The sequence below is a fragment of the Zeugodacus cucurbitae genome, chromosome 4, assembly GCF_028554725.1.
Source record: "Zeugodacus cucurbitae isolate PBARC_wt_2022May chromosome 4, idZeuCucr1.2, whole genome shotgun sequence".
NCBI classification, from domain to species: domain Eukaryota; kingdom Metazoa; phylum Arthropoda; class Insecta; order Diptera; family Tephritidae; genus Zeugodacus; species Zeugodacus cucurbitae.
In genome coordinates, this window is record NC_071669.1 from 11,071,916 (window position 1) to 11,093,382 (window position 21,467).

At 31.8% G+C, this 21,467-nt stretch overlaps 5 protein-coding genes across 6 annotated transcripts in view; 1 reads left to right on the forward strand and 4 right to left on the reverse strand.

The window, feature by feature from the left end:
• Nucleotides 1-5,245, reverse strand: part of LOC105209576 (rho-related BTB domain-containing protein 1) — a 44,286-nt gene extending 39,041 nt beyond the window's left edge. The window contains exon 1 of one of the 2 annotated variants that reach the window (XM_029037646.2): nt 4,787-5,245. The gene's annotated coding sequence lies outside the window, so the exon portion shown is untranslated. The remainder of the gene's footprint in view (nt 1-4,786) is intronic. The other variant, XM_011180021.3, reaches the window with a different exon arrangement.
• A 476-nt stretch (nt 5,246-5,721) lies between these two features.
• On the forward strand, nt 5,722-21,467 carry LOC105209610 (insulin-degrading enzyme). Its single transcript, XM_011180098.3, has 18 exons — nt 5,722-6,108; nt 6,262-6,420; nt 6,585-6,719; nt 6,802-7,072; nt 7,139-7,244; nt 7,343-7,465; nt 7,523-7,725; nt 7,794-7,879; nt 7,950-8,064; nt 8,130-8,267; nt 8,413-8,619; nt 8,681-9,031; nt 9,095-9,326; nt 11,397-11,603; nt 11,680-11,837; nt 20,723-20,857; nt 20,929-21,138; nt 21,205-21,467. The coding sequence occupies exons 1-18, from the start codon at nt 6,026-6,028 to the stop codon at nt 21,433-21,435; spliced, it is 3,150 nt and encodes a 1,049-aa protein (XP_011178400.2). The 5' UTR covers nt 5,722-6,025; the 3' UTR covers nt 21,436-21,467.
• LOC105209594 (uncharacterized) lies at nt 15,182-15,673 on the reverse strand. Its single transcript, XM_011180062.3, has 2 exons — nt 15,536-15,673; nt 15,182-15,468 (listed from the first exon to the last, which is right to left on the reverse strand). The coding sequence occupies exons 1-2, from the start codon at nt 15,587-15,589 to the stop codon at nt 15,253-15,255; spliced, it is 270 nt and encodes an 89-aa protein (XP_011178364.2). The 5' UTR covers nt 15,590-15,673; the 3' UTR covers nt 15,182-15,252.
• LOC105209587 (H/ACA ribonucleoprotein complex subunit 1-like) lies at nt 17,323-17,810 on the reverse strand. The gene is made up of 2 exons (XM_011180048.3): nt 17,688-17,810; nt 17,323-17,589 (listed from the first exon to the last, which is right to left on the reverse strand). Exons 1-2 carry the CDS (start codon nt 17,739-17,741, stop codon nt 17,374-17,376), a joined length of 270 nt encoding a protein of 89 aa, XP_011178350.2. The 5' UTR covers nt 17,742-17,810; the 3' UTR covers nt 17,323-17,373.
• Nucleotides 18,660-19,281, reverse strand: LOC105209580 (uncharacterized). Its single transcript, XM_011180035.3, has 2 exons — nt 19,163-19,281; nt 18,660-19,099 (listed from the first exon to the last, which is right to left on the reverse strand). The coding sequence occupies exons 1-2, from the start codon at nt 19,277-19,279 to the stop codon at nt 18,887-18,889; spliced, it is 330 nt and encodes a 109-aa protein (XP_011178337.3). The 5' UTR covers nt 19,280-19,281; the 3' UTR covers nt 18,660-18,886.

Here is a 21,467-nt window from a genome sequence, read left to right on the forward strand (position 1 = left end):
ACTTCTTTGACCTTTCATTAGCAAAACCCCGTTGTTAATGCGAAGAAGCAATGTTTTTGATCTCAAGATTGAAATTCCCGGAACGATATTTTGCAATTAATTTGGGCATTGGCTTTCGGTCAACATATCGCATAATTCTCGCATTCCTTGGCTGTATTTTTACCCGTTTTATAGTAAAACAGTAAAATATACCTAAAATGATGTTTTCGATTTTCCATCTTCGATAAACTCGAATAAAAACTATTCCAAAAATTCAAAAATTTTTTTACAAAAAAAAAACTTACTATAATAGCTTTTCAAATGTATAACGGTAAAAAGCGGTTAAATGTGAAGTTGGCTGCGAAAACCTTCAAAAAGTTGTTGCCATTAAGCAAAATTACTTAGTGAAAGACCTATTATATAATATTTTGGTTAAAATCGGGTATATCGCTTAATACAAAGGAAATACCAGATTCAAGCTTTACAATTATTTTAATACTCTGTTTTATCTACATTTTCGTTGGTCGCTCCTCCAACGCAGAATCATTCTTGCCAACAGGTGCTCCTTTGGACTGAGTAGGCAATTGAAAAGTAGAATCCTCTCTCGACGAACAAAGTCCAAACTCTACAAGTCTCTCATCATTCCCGTCCTGCTTTATGGTGCAGTAGCGTGGACGGTGTCAACATCCGGTGAGACGGTACTAGAAGCTTTCGATAGAAAGGTTTTGCTGATTTTGAAGATTTACGGTCCCTTAAACATTGGCAACGGCGAATACTGCAGACGATGGAATAATGAGCTGTACGATGTATTCGACGACATAGACATAATTCAACGAGAGCGACTGCGCTGGATAGGTTACGTTGTTCGAATGGACGAAAGCACTCCAGCTTTGAAAGTGTTCGATGCAGTACCCGCTGCTGGAAGGACCAGGTGCAGAAGGACTTGGCTTCACTTGGTATTACCAATTGGAGCCAAACTGCCGAAGGGAAGAATGAATGACGCGCTGTGGTAAACTCGGCTATAACCACGTCTTCAAAACGAAGATATGCATATTTTCTTTGATCTTTAATGGAATATCTTGTCGGGTGTGTCTTGATCATCTTAGAATATTATTAATTGGATTTTATGAATTGCTAAATTGCACGCTGCTGGTTAATATTTCTTATAAAGAACAAATTTTCTAATAACACTGTCCAACAAATGAAGACTTTTTGAATGGAACAGAATAGCGACCCCATAATTCTGAAACGGTATGTTGAGTAGATCATTTTTGTAGAACAAACTTATGGTCCAGCACGTCTGAGTTTTTTTTTTACAGTGGGTCAAAGTTTTCATTTTTTGGTCGACGCGAGCATTATACTATATGAAAAAAATGTTGTAAGTTAATGTCTGAGAAAATTCTTATGGTCAGAGTTGTATTGTGGAATTGTATGAGGATTATTTTTGTGGAAGCTCTTAACCCTCTAACTGGTTTCTTTATGGGTCAATTTGACCCTTTTTTCGAGAAAATCAAAAAATATCCTTTAAAAAAGGACATTTAAAGATTAAAATATTCTACGAAAATGTTTGGCGGAAAATTTCAGTGGGGGTCACCAAAGACATCATTGTTGTAAATAAGTTATTTATTTGGATTTGGAAAGTTATTTTAAAAAATCAGAAGAACTTGTATACCTTTGCAATATTGAAGAGGTTCTAAAATATCGAAAGCTTCCACTGGTCTCTTCCGCTTGGCGACTATTTATAGATAGTTCAAAACACAGCTTAAAAGCAGTTTTACTGCACAATGGAAATCAGCATCCATCAATACCGGTTGCGTATTCCATAAAAAAGGAGGATACGCAAATATTTCAAATCTCTTAAATAAAATTTAATACTATAAATATAAATGGGAAGTATGCGCAGACTTCAAAATGATTGCAATATTGACTGGAATGCAAACAGGATACACAAAATATATGTGCTTTCTTTGTAAATGGGATTCATTTGCTACCAGCAGCCATTATCATATTAAATATTTCGAAGAACGTAAAGAAAATATTATTGGTGACTTAAATGTAATCCATGAATCTCTTGTCCCAAAAGATAAGGTCATACTTCCACCGCTGCATATTAAGTTAGGCGTGGTAAAAATTTTATTAAAAGCTTAAATACACAAGGAAATGCTTTCAAACGCATTCAAACAATTTTCGCCAGATTATCTGCAGCAAAATTAAAAGAAGGTAAAATACGGTTTTAAGAAATAATTTATTACATTTAATGTAAACTACCTTTTCTAGGAATGCTCGTTGGACCCGATATAAGAAAATTATTACAAGATGAAGAATTTTATGGTCATCCGTCGGATATGCAAAAGACAGCATTTGACTTTATGCAGCTGGTTATATCAGAATTCCTTGGAAACTCAAAAGCACAAAACTATGCAGAAAATATTGAAAGCATGCTAATCGGTTTTAACAATATTGGCGTTAAGATGTCACTAAAGCTGCATTTTCTACACTCTCATCTCAATTTTTTTAAAGAAAACCTTGAAGCGGTTTCAGATGAACACGGTGAAAGGTTTCATCAGGATATAAAGGTATTGGAAGAAAGATTCAAAGGGAAATCCCAAACTTTAATGCTTGCTGAATACGTATGGGGCTTGTACAGAAACCTTGACACATCGGAACATTCACGTCAAGCTAAATACAGGAAAGCATATTAGGTTTAATCTTTAATCCATTGTCCTACTAAAACAAAATTATAATTTTTTTATCAATCGTAAAGAGCTTTATTTACAACAATGGTGTCTTTGGTAACCCCCACTGAAATTTTCCGCCAAACATTTTCGTAGAATATTTTAATCCTTAAATGTCCTTTTTTAAAGGATATTTTTTGATTTTCTCGAAAAAAGGGTCAAATTGACCCATAAAGAAACCAGTTAGAGGATTAAGATCTTCCACAAAAATAATCCTCGTACAATTCCACAATACAACTCTGACCATAAGAATTCTCTCAGACATTAACTTACAACATTTTTTTCATATATAAAAACTCAGACGTGCTGGACCATAAGTTTGTTCTACAAAAATGATCTACTCAACATACCCTATCAGAATTATAGGGTCGCTATTCTGTTCCAAAAATGCTGTTGGACAGTGTAATTATATATTCTATGTATATCACAAACCGAAACCATGCAACAATTAGGCTTTATTTCCTTTAGGTAAATGTATTCATGTATAGGTATAGGCATAATATTCCAAAAGAAGAGGTATGTTCTAATTTCAATTCAAAGAGATTATGCACCATATAAACTAAAAATAGGCTTTCCAGCTTAATTTCTCAGAGCAATTACCTATTTATGTACACATTTTGAAATGACAATTGACGACAATAATAACATAATCAGCAAACAAAAAAGCAATTCAACGATAGTGAGAGAAAGTAAATGCATGTACCACAGATGTATTCCCATAAAACTGCAGCAACATAAAGAATTGTAATGAAAATATTTCAAAAGTAATAAAGACGGACAACGTGCTGAAACACACATATGTTGGTCCGTCCAGGCAGCAGCGTCACTGCAACCACGACAAAGGAAAACATACTAGACATTTCATTTGATTGTAAAAGTATAAGTTTACATTAGTTTTTAGCTGATTCACATTTCTACGTGGCGACAATTTCAACAAACGCCAACTTTTTAATTTCGCTCTTTGAAAAGGGCACAAAATGCAATCAACAATTTGCAATAAGTACGTTCGTACGACTACGTATATAGTAGCTTTGTTTTTGTTGCTACTAATGAACAATCGCTATTTTCTTCTATGTGCTATAAACGCTGCATATTATAAATGACACTTTAGGCGAGAAACAAAAGCTAATATTGAAATTGAAAAAAAAATATATATATATAATAATGCAATAGCGGAGGCGTTGCGGGGGCTACTTGGAGCGTAACAACTGAATGAATTTATATGTACATAAAATGGTACTCATAAATTTACTATAAGATAGCCCATCACTTCTAAGTAGCTATTAATTAAATTAAGTATGATTTCATAAATAACTTTAGTTTCTAGCGCTTTGATTGCGTCTATGTTATATGGCAATTGCAATTTTGTCGTGTCACTCGGCAGGTATTTACTTAGACACATGTACATATGCACATCTCACTGCATATTTAAATGAAAATATACATATATACTGCTGCTGGAACTGCCTGGTTGTGCTGACTTGCATGCATGCCACTTGGCATATTGATTTTCTACACACGCCACCACACCGCCGCCACTCTAAACCCTTTAACTGCCTTTGCTACGCTTCAGAGCATATGTGCATGGAGGCATGCATGTGCTTGTATTGCAGCACGTCACTGCACTGCATTCACTTTTTCCAATTATAATTTTTTACAGCCGGCTTGGCAGCGTTTCTTTGGGGCTCGACTCGACTGTATGGCGGAATTTACTATTCTATTATCTATTGCGATTTTTTGCCATTTTTTTGTTATTAATTTAAATATTACTTAAATTCCTAGAGTATACGTTGAAAGTTTTTGGAAAATAGGTGCACAACCCTTTTAGTAGGTTTGCATTCACATACATATATACGTGTATGTATGTATGTTAGTTGGTAGTAGGGAGATCGCCAGAAAATTGATTTTTCTTGTGCCTTTTCATTTTCATGAAAAAAAAAACGGCTGCAGCAGTAGTAACTACACAAAATTTACACAATTGCACTAGTTGATTTCTCAATGGATCCTTGTTACAATAAAATAATTTTACAATTAATATGTAGTTGTTTCAAAGTGATTTTCATTATGCTTACCTCGCTTTACACTTTAAATTCTTTTATTTATAGTTACATACATACACTTAGTGCTTATTAAATTTTTATATGCACTTTTCCATTTTATTTATCTCTATTCTTTTTTATGGCACTTTGGTTCTAGCTGCGCACAGATTTTTTTGTTTTACATCTATTCTACTACGCTCCAATAACTTTTTTTATTGTTCACATTGCAGCGAATACTGCATTTTCTTTAAATTTCAAGCACTTCGTAGCATCACTCCGTCGTAATATGCACTTTTAACGCTAATTTCTTATAGGAATGTATAAACTTTTCAAATATTTATACTTTATGCTCACAGTTAAATTCTTTCACTTTATGCAAAATATTCAAAGTGGCTCTGCATTTGTTCTCTTTATCCGCTATTTGTCAAGTAACCGCTTGTGTTCATTATTTAATGCGCTCTCGCGGAATTTTTGTTTTTGACTGCTGTCAATTTGCTTGCCGATAACGGTGTTGTTCTTGTGCGAATCGGAAGTGGAACGTTGAAGTTCGTTGCGTTAAATGAAAATATAAAACACAGGGTGACGTATTGGATAATTTCTTTGTTATTGAATAAATTTTTGTAGTGCAAATGCTGATAAAACTTTAACTTCACAGCAAATATAACTCAAATACCGTTTTAAGAATTTGGTATTTTTTTATACAAAGTTACAGTTTAAAGTTTAAATTATAGTTGAAAAATTTATTGTGTAATATAATAAAATTTTAAAACATTTTTCCCTTACTTTTAAACACCCTGTAAAACATCAAACACTACTTGCAACTAATTAACGTGTTTTTTTTCATTAATGATGTATAAATATCCGCTTTATTCTTTCAATATAATTAAAATTCGATTTCTTTCCCGCCATTTCATTTCCTTCCCTTCCAACAGCTGTTTGCACTTCATCTAGCAAATGTCACATTTGACAGCTTTCAAAAACAACTGATTGTCACTTGCTAATTGCAAATTTATAAAATCCAATTTGCTGCACGAATTTGTGTGAGGGGAGCGATTAAGTAAGCAAAATTTTCCACGATTCCAATAGCGTTGGAGCAGGAGAAGTTTGTGTTGTGGCAGCAGTTTGTTAGAAAATGCAAAATTTGCCAACAAACGTTTAAGTGGTGTTTTCCAAAAAAAAAAAAACAAATTTTACCGAAACAATAGTACAAACCTAGGGGTTATTATTAGAGTACATAGGAAGTGTAGCCAACAACAATACAATAAAAGATTAATGTTTATTAGACAAGCCTTAGTATTATGCTGTAGACAACAACTGCAGACACGATCAATAATAAGCGCAAACAACACAAAAAGGTTTGTATGTACATATGTATGTAAAAAAAGCGATTAAGTGTAGTGCAAAAGTGTGCCGCATGGCATTGTAATTATCATTGCAAGAATGTAGATAGATATACAAATGCACATTTATTATATACCAATTGCTATTGAATTTCACAACAATTGCAGCATTTGGGCAAACTCCAGTTTTTTGTTAACGCGTGCCGAATCAAACACATACATATACAAGCGTAAAATGAGCGCATCAAGCACTACGGCGGCTGGGGAATCCGGTGGCATTAATAAGATGCCGCTAAAAAAACCACAAGAGTTAGAAGCTATATTACGGTGAGTAAGCATAAATGCAAATTTTTTTCTTGACTAGACACTTGCGCAAACGCAATGAGTCAATGCATATTGTTTACTACAACAAAAACCTATAATTATGGCTTTGCACGCACAAACCAGTTATGCTTACGTGCTAAATTATTTGTTTTTATGCATTTCCACAGTTTAAATGATATCACCAAATCCGAGCAAGATACAAGGGACTATCGCGGCTTGCAGCTGGAGAATGGCTTGAAGGTGTTACTGATTAGTGATCCAAAAACCGATGTTTCGGCTGCAGCGCTGGCAGTGCAAGTGGGGTGAGTGAAGTTATGAAGGGTGGATGAATATTTTTTTCTTTAATTTGTTGTTTATTTATATGTAAATATATATCGCACACAGCCATATGTCAGATCCCGATAATCTACCCGGTTTAGCGCATTTTCTCGAGCATATGCTGTTCTTGGGCACTGAAAAGTATCCACATGAGAATGGCTATACCACATTTTTATCGCAAAGCGGCGGTAACAGCAATGCTGCCACATATCCGCTAATGACCAAGTATCACTTTCATGTGGCGCCCGATCATTTGGATGGTGCACTCGATCGTTTTGCGCAATTTTTCATAGGACCCTTGTTCACGGCTAGCGCTACGGAGCGTGAAATTAATGCGGTGAGTTTCTTTATTACAAAAATTAAAATTTCAAAAAATTTTCAATTAAATTATTTCTCTTTTCAGGTCAATTCGGAGCATGAGAAGAACATACCGAGCGATGTTTGGCGCATCAAGCAAGTGCATAAGCATTTAGCAAAGCCGGATCATCCGTATTGCAAATTTGGTAGTGGTAAGTAGTGGTATTTTTGACATATTTATATTTTTATTATTATTTATTTAAATTTTATTAAATTATTATTATTTATTTAATTCCCTAACTCCTGACAGGCAACAAGGCAACATTGCATGACATACCTAAATCGAAGAATATTGATGTGCGTGAGGAACTCTTGAAGTTCCATAAGAAATGGTATTCCGCGAATATTATGAGCTTAGCAGTACTAGGCAAAGGTAAAAATCGTAAAAAAAATATCACAAAAGAAATTTTTACTATACTTTCTTTTACAGAGTCGCTCAACGAGCTCGAAGAAATGGTCATTGAAAAGTTCGCCACCATTGAGAATAAAAATGTTGAAATACCAACATTTCCACCCGAACCCTTCTCGGAGGATAAGTACGCGCAGAAAGTGCATATTATACCAATAAAAGATTTGCGCTCACTAACAATCAGCTTCACCACAGCCGATCTAACGGAATACTATAAATCAGCGGTTGGTGGAATGTGTTTTTTTTCATAATTCAAATGCTTTATATTTTTATTTTTTTTATACAACTCCAGCCCGATAGCTACCTCTCGCATTTGCTTGGACATGAGGGCAAGGGTAGTATACTCTCTGAACTGCGCAAATTGGGTTGGTGTAATGAGTAAGTTATTTTAATTAAACTTATTAAATACTAGATTCCATAATTTTAATATTTTCATTTTATAATTTAGCGTAATGGCTGGTCATCATAATACACTAAATGGTTTTGGTTTCTTCGAAATCGTTGTTGATCTCACGCAGGAGGGTATGGAGCATGTTGATGACATTGTTAATATTATTTTCCAAGTAAGTAATGATTTCCTTATATATTTAAATATTTTTTGAAATTATTAAATGTTATAATCTCCCAGTATCTAACAATGCTGCGTAAAGAGGGTCCAAAGAAATGGATTTTTGATGAATATGTTAAAATAAATGAGATACGTTTCCGTTTCAAGGACAAAGAGCAGCCAGAAAATATGGTAACGAATGCAGTGTCCGCTATGCAGGTGCGTAAATGTCGTGAAATTAAAAATTAAAAATCAAATTGAACAATTTTAAATTAAAAATTAAAAAAAAAATTAAAAAAAAAATTAAAAATTTGAAGAAATTTATCCACAAAAATAATAAAACTTATTTTTAAAATTCAAATAGATTTATCCACTTGATGAAGTGCTCACCGCACCGTATTTAAGCAATGAATGGCGTCCAGATTTGATTACGAAACTACTCGATGAGCTTGTGCCTGAAAAGTGTCGCATTGTGCTTATTGGTCAAAGCTATGATGCATTGTGTAACGAAGTCGAGCCGTATTACAAAACTAAATATGGCGCATACAAAATCGATGGTGAGACATTGAAGGTAAGTAAAAAAATAATAATTTCTTAACCTCAAAATTTCCTAACCTCCAAACTCTACACAGCTCTGGGAAAGTTGCGGTCTCAACGAGCATGTTGCGCTCCCACTACCAAACGCTTTTATACCCACAAATCTAGAATTAGCGCCAGAAGATGCTGATTTGTCCAAACATCCTAACATTATAAAGGACACGCCCATCTTACGTGTGTGGCATAAACAGGACAACCACTTTTTGAAGCCAAAAGCCTGCATGACATTTGACATGTCCAATCCAATTGCCTATCTTGATCCGCTTAATTGTAATTTGAATCAGTTGATGGTTTCATTGTTGAAGGATCAGTTGAATGAATATTTGTATGATGCGGCTTTGGCGGGCTTGAAATTGCAAGTGAACACTAAGTCATCGGGCATTGAGGTTTGTGCACACCCATAAAAATTTTTGTAATAAAATATTTATAATTTTCCATTTTTTCGGCAGTTTTCTATACGAGGCTATAACGACAAGCAGCTGGTACTTTTGGAAAAGGTGTTGGATCATCTATTCGATTTTAAAATCGATGAAAAACGTTTTGATATTCTACGCGAGGAATTTATACGCTCGTTAAAGAATTTCAAGGCAGAGCAACCGTATCAGCATGCCATTTATTATCTGGCTTTAATACTTACCGAGAATGCTTGGTCTAACAGTGAGTTGTTGGATGCGATGGAATGTAAGTTAAATTCTTTCTTTACTGGAAAAATAATGAATTATTAGTATGAGGCTTGAGTTACTTAATTTAATTTTTTTTTTGTTAAATACTTGCATTTTTTGTGCACTTATTAAATATTTTTTTATTTATTTAGTTGGATATTTTTTAATAATATATATTTTTAATTTTTTAATATTTTTTTATTTAATGAATTTTATATTTTTTAATAAATTATTTAATAATTTCTATTTTAATTTTAATAAATTTATTTTTATTTTTTTATATATTATTTTATTGTTTTTAAATATTTTATTTTATAATTGTTATATGTATTTTTAATATTTTTGAATATATTTTTAATTTTTTTTTGATATTTAAATATTTTTTATTTAATTAATTTTATATTTTTTAATAATTGTGTAATAATTTTTATTTTAATTTTATTACTTTTATTTTTATGTTTTATATTTTTATTTTTTATTTTTTTTTATATTATTTTATTATATATTATTTTATTGTTTTTAAATATTTTATTTCATAAACATAAAACACTTTTTTTTATTTTTTTTTATTATATATTATTGTATAGTTTTTCAATATTTTGTTTAATAGTTCTTAACACTTTTTTTATTTTATTATTATTATTTTTATATGTTTTTTTTTAATATTTTAATATATTTTTTTCACAAAATTTTTGTTATAACTTTTATAACACTTTTCTTTATTTCATTAGTGTTTTTTTTATATTTTCTTTTAAATATTTATTTAATATTTTAATAATTTTGAAATATATTTTTAATTTTTTTAAATTGTTTTTTCTATTATTTTTTAAATATTTTAATATATTTTTTTGATATTATTTTTAATAATTTTTATAACACTTTCTTTTTATATATTTTTTAATATATTTATAAATATTTTTTTATGTTTTTTAATATATTAATATTTTTTAAATTTTTTTTTAGTATTTCAATATATTTTTTTCACAATATTTTTTATGTTTTTTTATATATTTATTTAATATTTTAATATTTTTTCCTAATATTATTTTTTAAATATTTTAATATATTTTTTTGATATTATTTTTTATAATTTTTATAACACTTTCTTTTTATATATTTTTTAATATATTTATATATATTTTTTTATGGTTTTTAATATTTTAATATTTTTAAAATTTTTTTTTAGTATTTTAATATATTTTTTTCACAATATTTTTTATGTTTTTTTATATATTTATTTAATATTTTAATATTTTTTCCTAATATTATTTTTTAAATATTTTAATATATTTTTTTGATATTATTTTTTATAATTTTTATAACACTTTCTTTTTATATATTTTTTAATATATTTATATATATTTTTTTATGTTTTTTAATATTTTAATATTTTTTAAATTTTTTTGTAGTATTTTAATATATTTTTTTCACAATATTTTTTATGTTTTTTTATATATTTATTTAATATTTTAATATTTTTTCCTAATATTATTTTTTAAATATTTTAATATATTTTTTTGATATTATTTTTTATAATTTTTATAACACTTTCTTTTTATATATTTTTTAATATATTTATATATATTTTTTTATATTTTAATATTTTTTAAATTTTTTTTTAGTATTTTAATATATTTTTTTCACAATATTTTTTATGTTTTTTTATATATTTATTTAATATTTTAATATTTTTTCCTAATATTATTTTTTATATATTTTAATATATTTTTTTGATTTTATTTTTTATAATATTTATAACAATTATTTTGATTGTATTACTATTATTTTTATATATTTTTGGATATTTTATATTATATATTTTTTTTTTTTAATTTTTTATCTATTTTTATATTATTTTTTAATATTTTATTTTATAATTTTTATTAATATTTTTTTAAATTAAATTTTTATTTCTTTTTAATTTTTTATCTAATTTTATATAGTTTTTTATTTTTTATTTTATTGTTTTTTTAATATTTTGTTTTTTTTTTTAATATATTTTTTTTAATATATTATTTTTTTAAATACTTTTATATTATTTTAATATATTTTTATTTTTTTTAATATTTTCAAATTTTATTACCCACAGTGGTCACCTACGATCGTGTCGTGAATTTTGCGCGTGAATTTTTCCAACGCCTCCACACGGAATGTTTCATTTATGGCAATGTAACCAAGGCGCAAGCGCTGGATATTGCGGGACGTGTCAATAAACGTTTGGAGAAAACAAATTCGATTGTGCTGCCACTGTTGGCACGACAGATGCTTAAGAAACGCGAGTACAAATTGTGTAGCGGTGCGTAGGCAGTCAAAATATTATATGCTTAAGCATATCTTAAAAGTATATGTATCTCTTACATATGTCCTTTCAGGCGACAGCTATTTGTTTGAGAATCAAAATAATTTCCATAAAAGTTCTTGTTCGCAATTGTATTTCCAATATGGCCCACAATCGGATCGTTCCAACATTATGTTGAATTTAATTGCGCAAGTTTTATCGGAGCCATGCTATGATGTGCTGCGTACAAAGGTGAGTGATAAAACAATTTTTCAAAATTATATTTTTATGAGTACAGTGAAGTGGGTAATAAAATTAGGTGTGTTCAAAAAAATTTTAAAACAAATAAAAAACAAAAACCAAATATTGTGAATTAATATCGGTGCTTAGTAAACTTTTTATCTGCCAAATTTATACATGTTTGTCATTTTATTAGCTGAATTTCATTTTTTTGAAAATATTAATTGAATTGGTTGCTTGCGAAATAATATAATTTTTTTATTTTATGAAATTTGTATTAAAATGTCATTCTTCCTTCTATTAAATGCTTTAAAACACACAACTTTGATCTGCGCCTAAATGTAGACAATAGTTTTGTTCATATGATTCGTGTATCAATCCACAAGCAGATGAAGTATTCACTGATATTCTTCAACCATGTCTGCTACCATACAGTCTAGTTTCATTTCAACGTTCTTCATGTACGTTCGACAGTTGGTCGGTATTAAATTCTCTAGGATTTGGACTTAAAGAAGGCATTTATGGTATATTTTGAGCGCTTATCAAATGCTATAAAGGTATTATATTAGTAAATAGAAATTAAAATAAAATTTTTTTAGGTTAGTAAATTTTTTTAACTGCAAAATGAGGTAATTTTTGAAAAACATTTTGTTAACATTTTAAATGTTTTATATGTAACATTTTACTATATTTTGTTCAGATTGTTCACTTTTACCTATCAACATCAGCGCTAATGTACCAAAAATAAAAGCTATTGGAGTTAGAATTCTCATTTCAATAATTTTCAATAAATCTTTCTCCAAATTTTATTAATTTGCTACTAATTCCTAAGTTCCTGATCAAGATATGCCACAATCAGCTCTTTTATAGATCATCTTTTATATACAAAATATGTTTTTTTATGTTATAATTTAATAATATAATTCCTTCCCCCGACAGAGTTTTACAAAATTCGTTGAATTTTCGTTAAGTTAGGTCCATATCGCCTCTGTAGCTGATTGGGTTTGAAAGTTGCTCAAATAAACATCTGAAGTCTATATAGGTTCAATTTTTATTTTCAAAAGTTAATCAACCCCTTACGAATAGACTTCGTCCGGACTGTTCCTGCTATTTCAATATAGCTTTTCTTTGAAGTATTTAGCCTAGAAGACACTTCGGAAAATCCATATTACCTTAAAATTATAAGTTATTTTCTATGTATATCTCGTTAAAACTGTTACAGAAAAATTTGACCCATAGAAATGCATCACTGTTAAAATAATATCAAGGGTTTACGCCAGGACCAATTTCTAATGTGTACTTTAAAAAAAACCTCAAAAATCATAACAGATATTTCTCTTAAAAGAATATAATAAAGATTTGATTTTTTAATGCATTGCCATTTTTAATTACCATTCAATATTATATCACAATATTATCCATTCGTTTTGATGAACTATTGCTCACCACCTTGAGCACCGCCACCACCTTGTGCTCCTGCGACTGCACCAAAACTGAATCCAATGCCAGCACCCATCATACCACCCATACCGCCAGCACCACCTCCTTGTGGTGGTCCTTGAGCTTGGCGACGTGAACGTCCTTCTATAGCTGGTTTTTGAGGGGACTGGGGTGGTTGTTGAGCCGCACGACGTGATCGACCTTCTACAGCAGACTTTTGAGGGGACTGCGGGGGTCCTTGAGCGGCACGACGTGAGCGACTTTCTAGAGCGGGCTTTTGAGGAGCCGACTGCGGTGGTTGTTGAGCCGCACGACGTGAGCGACCTTCTACAGCAGGCTTTGGTGGTGATTGCGGTACGGCCTGAGCATTTGTTGAGTGCTAGAAAGCGAATTAGGACTTCATGTTTATGATTTGTTAATTATTAAAAGGACCTAGAGGGTACTGCATACCACCAACACTGCCAGCACACAGCAAGCCAAAGCGATCAAAATTAGTGAGCGCATTTTTGCTTCAAAAACCTCTCTAAACTTGTTTGAACTATCGTTAGTTGTATACTAATTGGCAAGCTAAAGCTCAAAACCACTTTTTATAGTCCAACTACCCTACAATAATTTCCCACAATAATAGATCCTATCTTATTATAACAGTATATTTGTTTTTTAAAATCGACATGCAATGTCGCAACGTTTGAAAAGTAATTATTGGTATATAATTTATTACAAATTATGTGAACAAAGTTTTAAAAGTTGATTAAAAGATAATAAACATGATATTTGTTTAATTGCCACAAGTTTTCATGGACATCATTTTAAATAATTAATCGTAATATACATATTTTGAGATAATATTTCAGATAAGTTTTTAAAACACTTTCTACACATATTTTCGAAAAAATATTTGTAGTGCTTTCAAAACTGTTTCGTACAATTTTTGAGATCATCAGAGGGGTATAGTTCTACAGATCATTCACGGATATTAATTACCTATTGGAGCGGTTTTCAAACTGAGCGGTTTCAAAGTAATACTATCGTGGCTCATACAGAAGTTTCTGAGATTGGTGACTATATTTCTGAAACACATATTTCGCCTCATGACAGCATCACAACAGACACCTATTTTAGGTTTTATTGTGGTCGCATGAAATATTCTTCAAGTAGATTTCAGTGATTTCGATAAAGAGACATCCTGCTGTCTCGATAGCGAGCTCCCAATCCCTCGACAATATTTTATCCTTTTTGGGATCAATAAAAAATATTCATGGTTTTGAAAAAATTTTAGTTGTTATTTTGGCTATAGAAAATATGCCCCAGATAAAGTTTGAGAAATGCTGTCGAATTGATAGTCCTTATCCCGGTCCGTTATGGTTACATAGACCTGACTATGGTGTGGGCAGATGAAGTCCAAGATCAAGAGTCTCTTTATTTACATTGTATTAAAATCGTTTATTAATACTATACGATAATAATAGTACTTCTAAAAATACGGACTCAACCATTGTGGATGAGTGAAAGTATCCTCAACACGTAACCACTAACGTTGCCACGAAACACTGTACTAATTTTTTATATAAATCTAGAAGACTTTTGCGACTTGAAATTGATAGAGTCCTCAACTCAACTTTAAATAAAAAAAACATAAGTTAGACTTTTCTCTAGACTAAACTCCTTTATCTGAGACTGTACCTTATAAAATCACTCATTGAGGCTTAAATTTATTTAGTTGGTTCCTACATGCTAAATTTATCAAGCATTTTACGGGTTCCATTTAAGTGAACCCATGGAATCATTGACTGGATTAATTAAATCTTCCTAAGCACCTAGCCAAAATTGTTTTAATTGTGGGATTTCTATGCTTTCAATATTATTTATTATCAAAATTTGGATATTTGATGAGGACTTAAATAGAATATCCTTAATTGTTTCTGCACTGCTCTGTTTTATTCCTTTATAACTACAAATTAAATAACAGTTTTAGCTATAAGCGCCACTAATGACCACCTTGTCCACCACCAGATCCTTGTGCGCCTCCTCCCATGTTAGCACCCATACCAAATCCCATTCCGCCACTAGCACCAGCACCACCACTGCCACCACCTTGTCCACCGCCTTGTGCAGCACGACGCGAGCGTTCGATTAGTCCATTATTGCCACCGGGCATCTGTGGCATCTGAGGCATTTGCGGCTTTTGAGCATATGTGGTATGCTGAAAATAATGAAAAAAAGTTTAATAAGTATACCAATGAAGGAGTCCTACGAATCCTTCCGCTCACCATCATTGCTGCCAATACAGCGCATATGAAAGCTAGCAATACAATGCACTTCATGTCTCCAGTAGAAGTTTAAAACTATTCATTGTCGCTGTCTCCACACTCACTTTTTATAGTTTCATGTGCTGAAATGAAATGAGTTCGAATTGTGAAGATGCAATCTTATTTTGATTCAAATAAACATGTAATTACATGATTTGTTTACGTTTTGTCAAGAATTAATTGTATGAGATTTTGGCACTAGCATGCAATATAATATCTTGATCAAGGTAATAGAGAATAATTACTTTAAAGAGCTTTTGATATATTTTCTCCCATAAAAAATTATGGAAAATTAAAAAAATCATTATTTAGACAAAAATAAGCGAAATATCCCATATTTAAGCAGATCTTACTAAAAGTCGAATATATGGTACAGTAATTGAGTTGAGAGGTCCTATACTATATAACAGTAAACGACAAAATCGAAATTTTTCTGGGTATTCGACAAAATTAATTTATTCCGGGAGATTAAGTCATAAATAAAAAAGTGTATTCTCGGAAATATGACTATAATATACATTTTCCATTTGTCTTTTATCCCAAAAAATGTCCATACTAATTACCATTCTTTGAGATCTGAGGACTGAAAAATGTCAGTTTGTTTTCAACCGCTAGAACTGAACGATAAATCTATAGAAATTCATAAAACCAGCCCTCTTTTGCAACTTTATAATACTCTACTGTTTTGATCAATAATGTCGGACAATATATAATAGATATCTTCCGATGTTGAAAAAGATACTATCCTATGCAGGAATAAGTTTGAATTCTGATGTTCTTTTGCGATTTTCTGCTGAAGTCCTGGCCATATTTGAGTTCGCAGAACGCTGTCCAATGAGTCGAGCAGATTAGTATGGTATATATATATGCTTTCAATTCTTTATAAAAAGTGTTATAGTGATCGGATTTAGTTCAAATATGCGCTGTTTCGTTCGATAATCTGTTGCCATCTAGACGGCAACGTCATAATACCGCCTCATGGAAGCCCCACTCCTTATTTGCGAAGAACTCGGACAGCCACTTTCACAAGCCTCTTTCGAGTTCATCTTTACACCACCAAGGGCGTTCGCCATGGACAGGAACAAGTGGTAATCACTTAGCGCTATGTCCAGGCTACATGGTGGATGCGATAAAACCTCCATTCGAACTCCCCTAGCTTCTGACGAGTCATCAACGATGTGTGGTGGTCTGGTGTTGTCCTGATGGAACACCACACCCTTCCTGTTGGCCAATTCTGAATGCTTTTGGATGATTCCAATCCCACCAAACACACAGCAAAACCTTCCTGGCCGTCAATCCCGGCTTGGCCTGTTGGGTCATCGTCCTTCGACCACGACCGTTTTCGCTTGATATTGTCGTATGTGATCCATTTTGCGTCGCTAGTCACCATCCGCTTCAAAAATGAGTCGAGTTCCTTCCGTTTCAACAGCTGTACCAGGAGTTGATTCGGTCCAGAAGCGGTCAAGTTTTTTTGGATGGTTTAAAATGGTTTGGTGACTAACTCCCATCTCCAATTTTTATATGCCATATGATGAATCAGTAAAAAAAAATAACGATAATTCTAATCCTTTTCAGCATCTTATTGTACTACTTCAGGGGCGTTTTGATAATTGGACTCTCCAAACACGTGAAATTTTAAAATCAACACTTCCCATTATTTTTTTTAACACACCACTTATTTTATTGAGAATCTTCAGATGTACCTTTATTGTGTTCCTAGATCTACGAAATAAATGAAAATCTCTCCATTTTATTCTGTACTTCTCTGTTTTATTGCATTAAATATTTGAAAACAACAATTATTGACCACCTTGTCCACCACCTTGTGCGCGTCCTCCCATATTAGCACCCATACCAAATCCCATGCCGCCACCAGCGCCACCACCTGCACCTCCACCACCGCCACCACCTTGTGCAGCGCGACGCGAACGTTCGATTAGACCGTTATTGCCACCGGGCATCTGTGGCATCTGAGGCATTTGTGGCATTTGCGGCATTTGAGCGCTTGCTGAGTACTGCCAAATAAATATTTCATTAAAATTATGAAAAGTTAATAATTCACAGTTTTATTGGATATTTGAAAAAAATCTTTTTTTAGAATCCTTTGACTCACCATAATCACAGTCAGTACGGTACAAATGAAAGCTATTAATACCGTACACTTCATGTTTCCGGAAAAACTCGTAGACAGTTTTGGACAGTAGTGTATTGAAAACTACATTATTTCGCGTTCATCGCACCCTCCTTTTATAGTTTAGCTGTTAGAAATTCTATTGCAGTTTAGGCTATACAAAGTATAGATATAATCTCTGTGATTTAAATAGACATGAAAATATTAAATTGTTTGCGATTTGTCAATGAATAATTGTTTGTGATTCTTACTTCAACATGCAACACTGATTTTGTCTCTTAGAAATATCTTGATATAAAATGTTTAAAATGGCGTCCATTATTCGGAATATATTTATTCTCTAATGTAGTAATCACTTCCCTCCAACCTAAGCGTACTATACTGGTCTACTCTTCTCTTCTTTAGTTGATCTCAATTCATAACAGAAGAGGTCTTCATTTCATCACTCTAGCATATAAAATACTATCACAGCTAAAAGCTCCGTATAGATTCGATCGACATATTTTCCATTTCTAACAACATGATCGACTTGGTTACAGCCTACGATCCTTAAATTTATGCAATATACCCTTTATTTATGGAATCTAACCCTTAAAGCGGTTATCTTGGTCGGGTCGTTCGACGTAGTGGACGCCCCGCTAAAAATTTAATTAATACGATCCCTTCGATCCAACACAAAGGACCGTATTCCCATATAAGCTCCAGCATATTCATAAACTGAATATCTTAAAAAGACCCGACTAATGCTTCCCACAACCAAAGGCTCGTTTATTGATAACATACCCTTTATCGACCGGAATATATTGAATGTAGGGTCCTAAAATATTGATTCGCTACTGAACATCGAAATACATCTAATATGGAACTATACATTCATGAAAAGCTTTTTCTTGAAATAATTATGTTATGAAGAAGCTTGTAGAACTGTAGAACAGTAATTTAAATAGGTGTAAGTGAAGAGTAGTAAATACTATATTTTGCCGAGATATTTTACGTGATTTATTATTCATCATATTCTTGTATGAATTTTTAAAATTTTATGTATTTAAGTCGGAGAACTCAGATGATGCGTTTTATTATTGATGGTTATGATTCGAGTGTAGAATTATTTAAAACTTCATTGTCCTTTTCAATATTCCTTTCTTGTCAAAGGTACCGTTATATTTTTTTGCTTTAAATATTCAACGGCCACCTTGTCCATCTGCTTGTCCACCACCTTGGCCACCTATATTAACGCCGAAACCAAACTCCATGCCACCGCTTGCACCAGCACCACCACTTGCACCGCCACTGCCACCGCCTCCTTGGGCAGCTCGACGGCTCATATATCTAACGGGTTGGATAAATATTTCGGGATTTTCAGATGTCGATGGTATTTCAGCGTTACAAGAGTACTATAGAAAAGGAGTTTCAGTTAGTTAGGAGCTGCTATCTGTAATTGTTATTGTTTTATTTACCAGCATGATGCAAAATATGATGCTCATCAAAGCTATAGAAATTAGACTACGCATATTTTTTGAAGAAACTTGTATTACTTTGTAGTCCTGTACACAATTCGATACTACAATCTCCATGAGGTCACTCAAACATTTTATAGTTTGGCTTTAGATTTAGTATTTGCCACAGTTTGTGCTGATGGTAATGTATCGCTAGGTTTTTTTTTAATATTTAATGAAATTTGCTATAATTTTTATGTAATTTGTATGCTAGCATGCAATACCGCTTTGCTTAATTACTTGATTAATTAGATTAAATGTAAATTTTAATATTTTATGACATCGTTCATTTTACAATGTTGAGAAATTTATCTACAAAAAATGTGTATTACCGCTATTTGAATAAGCAATATTTAAAATTGCTATAGACGAAGGATAAAAGATGAGCTAATGGTACCACTTCACGACTCATGGGTTCAGGTTAAGTGTTGTTGCAGGAAATATATTTATGAAAGGTCATTTGCAAGATGTTTTTCACGGCAAGAAATAAACCGATATTGAAAGGTATCGAAAAAAGTTAAACAAGTGCTCAAAACCTTTACTTGTCTGTTATAACGTCCCATAAATAGATCAAGAAACACGAACAAACATCCGGTAAGGTCGTTTCTACTCATTTCAAAAGTTCACTTTTTCACTTTGATAGGTTATAGTGTGTCATTAATAGTTTTAAGTCCAACAGAATGTCTCAAATTTATTTTTTTAGGTCTTTATCGGCCTCTTGCAGATCTATCGTTAAACCCGGGAAAATATCAATATTCTTTTGATAGTCGCTTATATGTAAGAGAACGATACCCCATCTCTACAAAGCTTGGGTGACTTTTTAGGAAAAAATCTAATTTATATGAACATATATATATTTCAGTCGAACTTCCATAACTCGTACTTCTATAACTCGAAGTTCTTCATAACTTGAAATCTTTAATTTGGGAATAGAAGTCAAATTTCATACAAATTACCTTCCGTAACTCGGGTGCCTCTCTAAGTCGAAGTTTTTTGGTGATTCGTGTTAGAGAAGTTCTACTGTACTTTCAATATTCGATCTCTAATCTTGAACGGAATTTGAAAAAAAGTGTGTTCACAAATATTATAATACTAATTACTTCGTCAATTACTCATGTGAATCACATTCCCATTTTTAAATAATAAACTAATTTCTACACTATTTTTTTTTATTCAAAACATTTGAAGGTGTCGCTGGTACATAAAGAATATTTATTTTACTATTGTTTCTAAAACAATTTTGTGTACAAATTGTATTAAGTAATGATGCGATATAAATCTGTTTGACAAAACACTGGATGACGCCAAAACACGCCATAAAGTCATTTGAGGTTATATATTATGTTTAAAACTGTATAATTACTATATACATGGGAATATTGGAAGCTTAAAGCAATTTTTAATTTAACTTTTTAATTTAAAACTACAACAAAATTAAGCTCACTATAATACTGTAGTCATGTTATTAAAACTAATTAATAATTATAGCATTTCATTTAAAACAATTATTTCAACTTTCAGGAACAACTCGGCTACATTGTCTTCAGTGGCATACGCAAAGTGAACGGCGCCAATGGCATACGCATTATAGTACAATCCTCAAAGCATCCCTCATTTGTTGAGGATCGCATAGAAAGTTTCTTGGAGAATTTTTTGGTAAGCTCTCAAAAACACATTAAAATATACAAAAATATATTTTAATAATAATATAATTTCCTCTTGGACAGAAAACCATGGAGGAAATGCCGCTGGATGAATTTGAACGGCATAAAGATGCTTTGGCATTGAAAAAGTTGGAGAAACCCAAAAATGTTTCACAACAGTTCCATCAATTCTATAATGAGATTTCTGTGGGGCAATATCATTTCGAACGCGATGAAGCAGAAGTGGCGATTTTGCGTAAAATTACGAAGGAGGAATTTTTGGAGTGCTTCAAGGTGGGTATTTTTTAAATTATTTTTAATATAAAAATATATTTAATTATCGCCCTCATTCCTTAACAGAGTTTCATTACACGTGATGGGCCCGAACGCCGTGTACTCTCCGTACATATTATCTCCACACAACCAAAGGAGGCGGACAATGAAACTGAGCAGGCCGAAGAGGAAATCACAAATATGGAAAGACATGAGAAAATCACCGATTTGGAAACGTTCAAATCGAGCAAAGAATTATATCCGATTTGCTTGCCAGTATTGGATATTAAAGCGAAAGGCGCGCGTAGTAAATTATAAATATTTTAACAAAAACAAAAAAAAAAAATAAA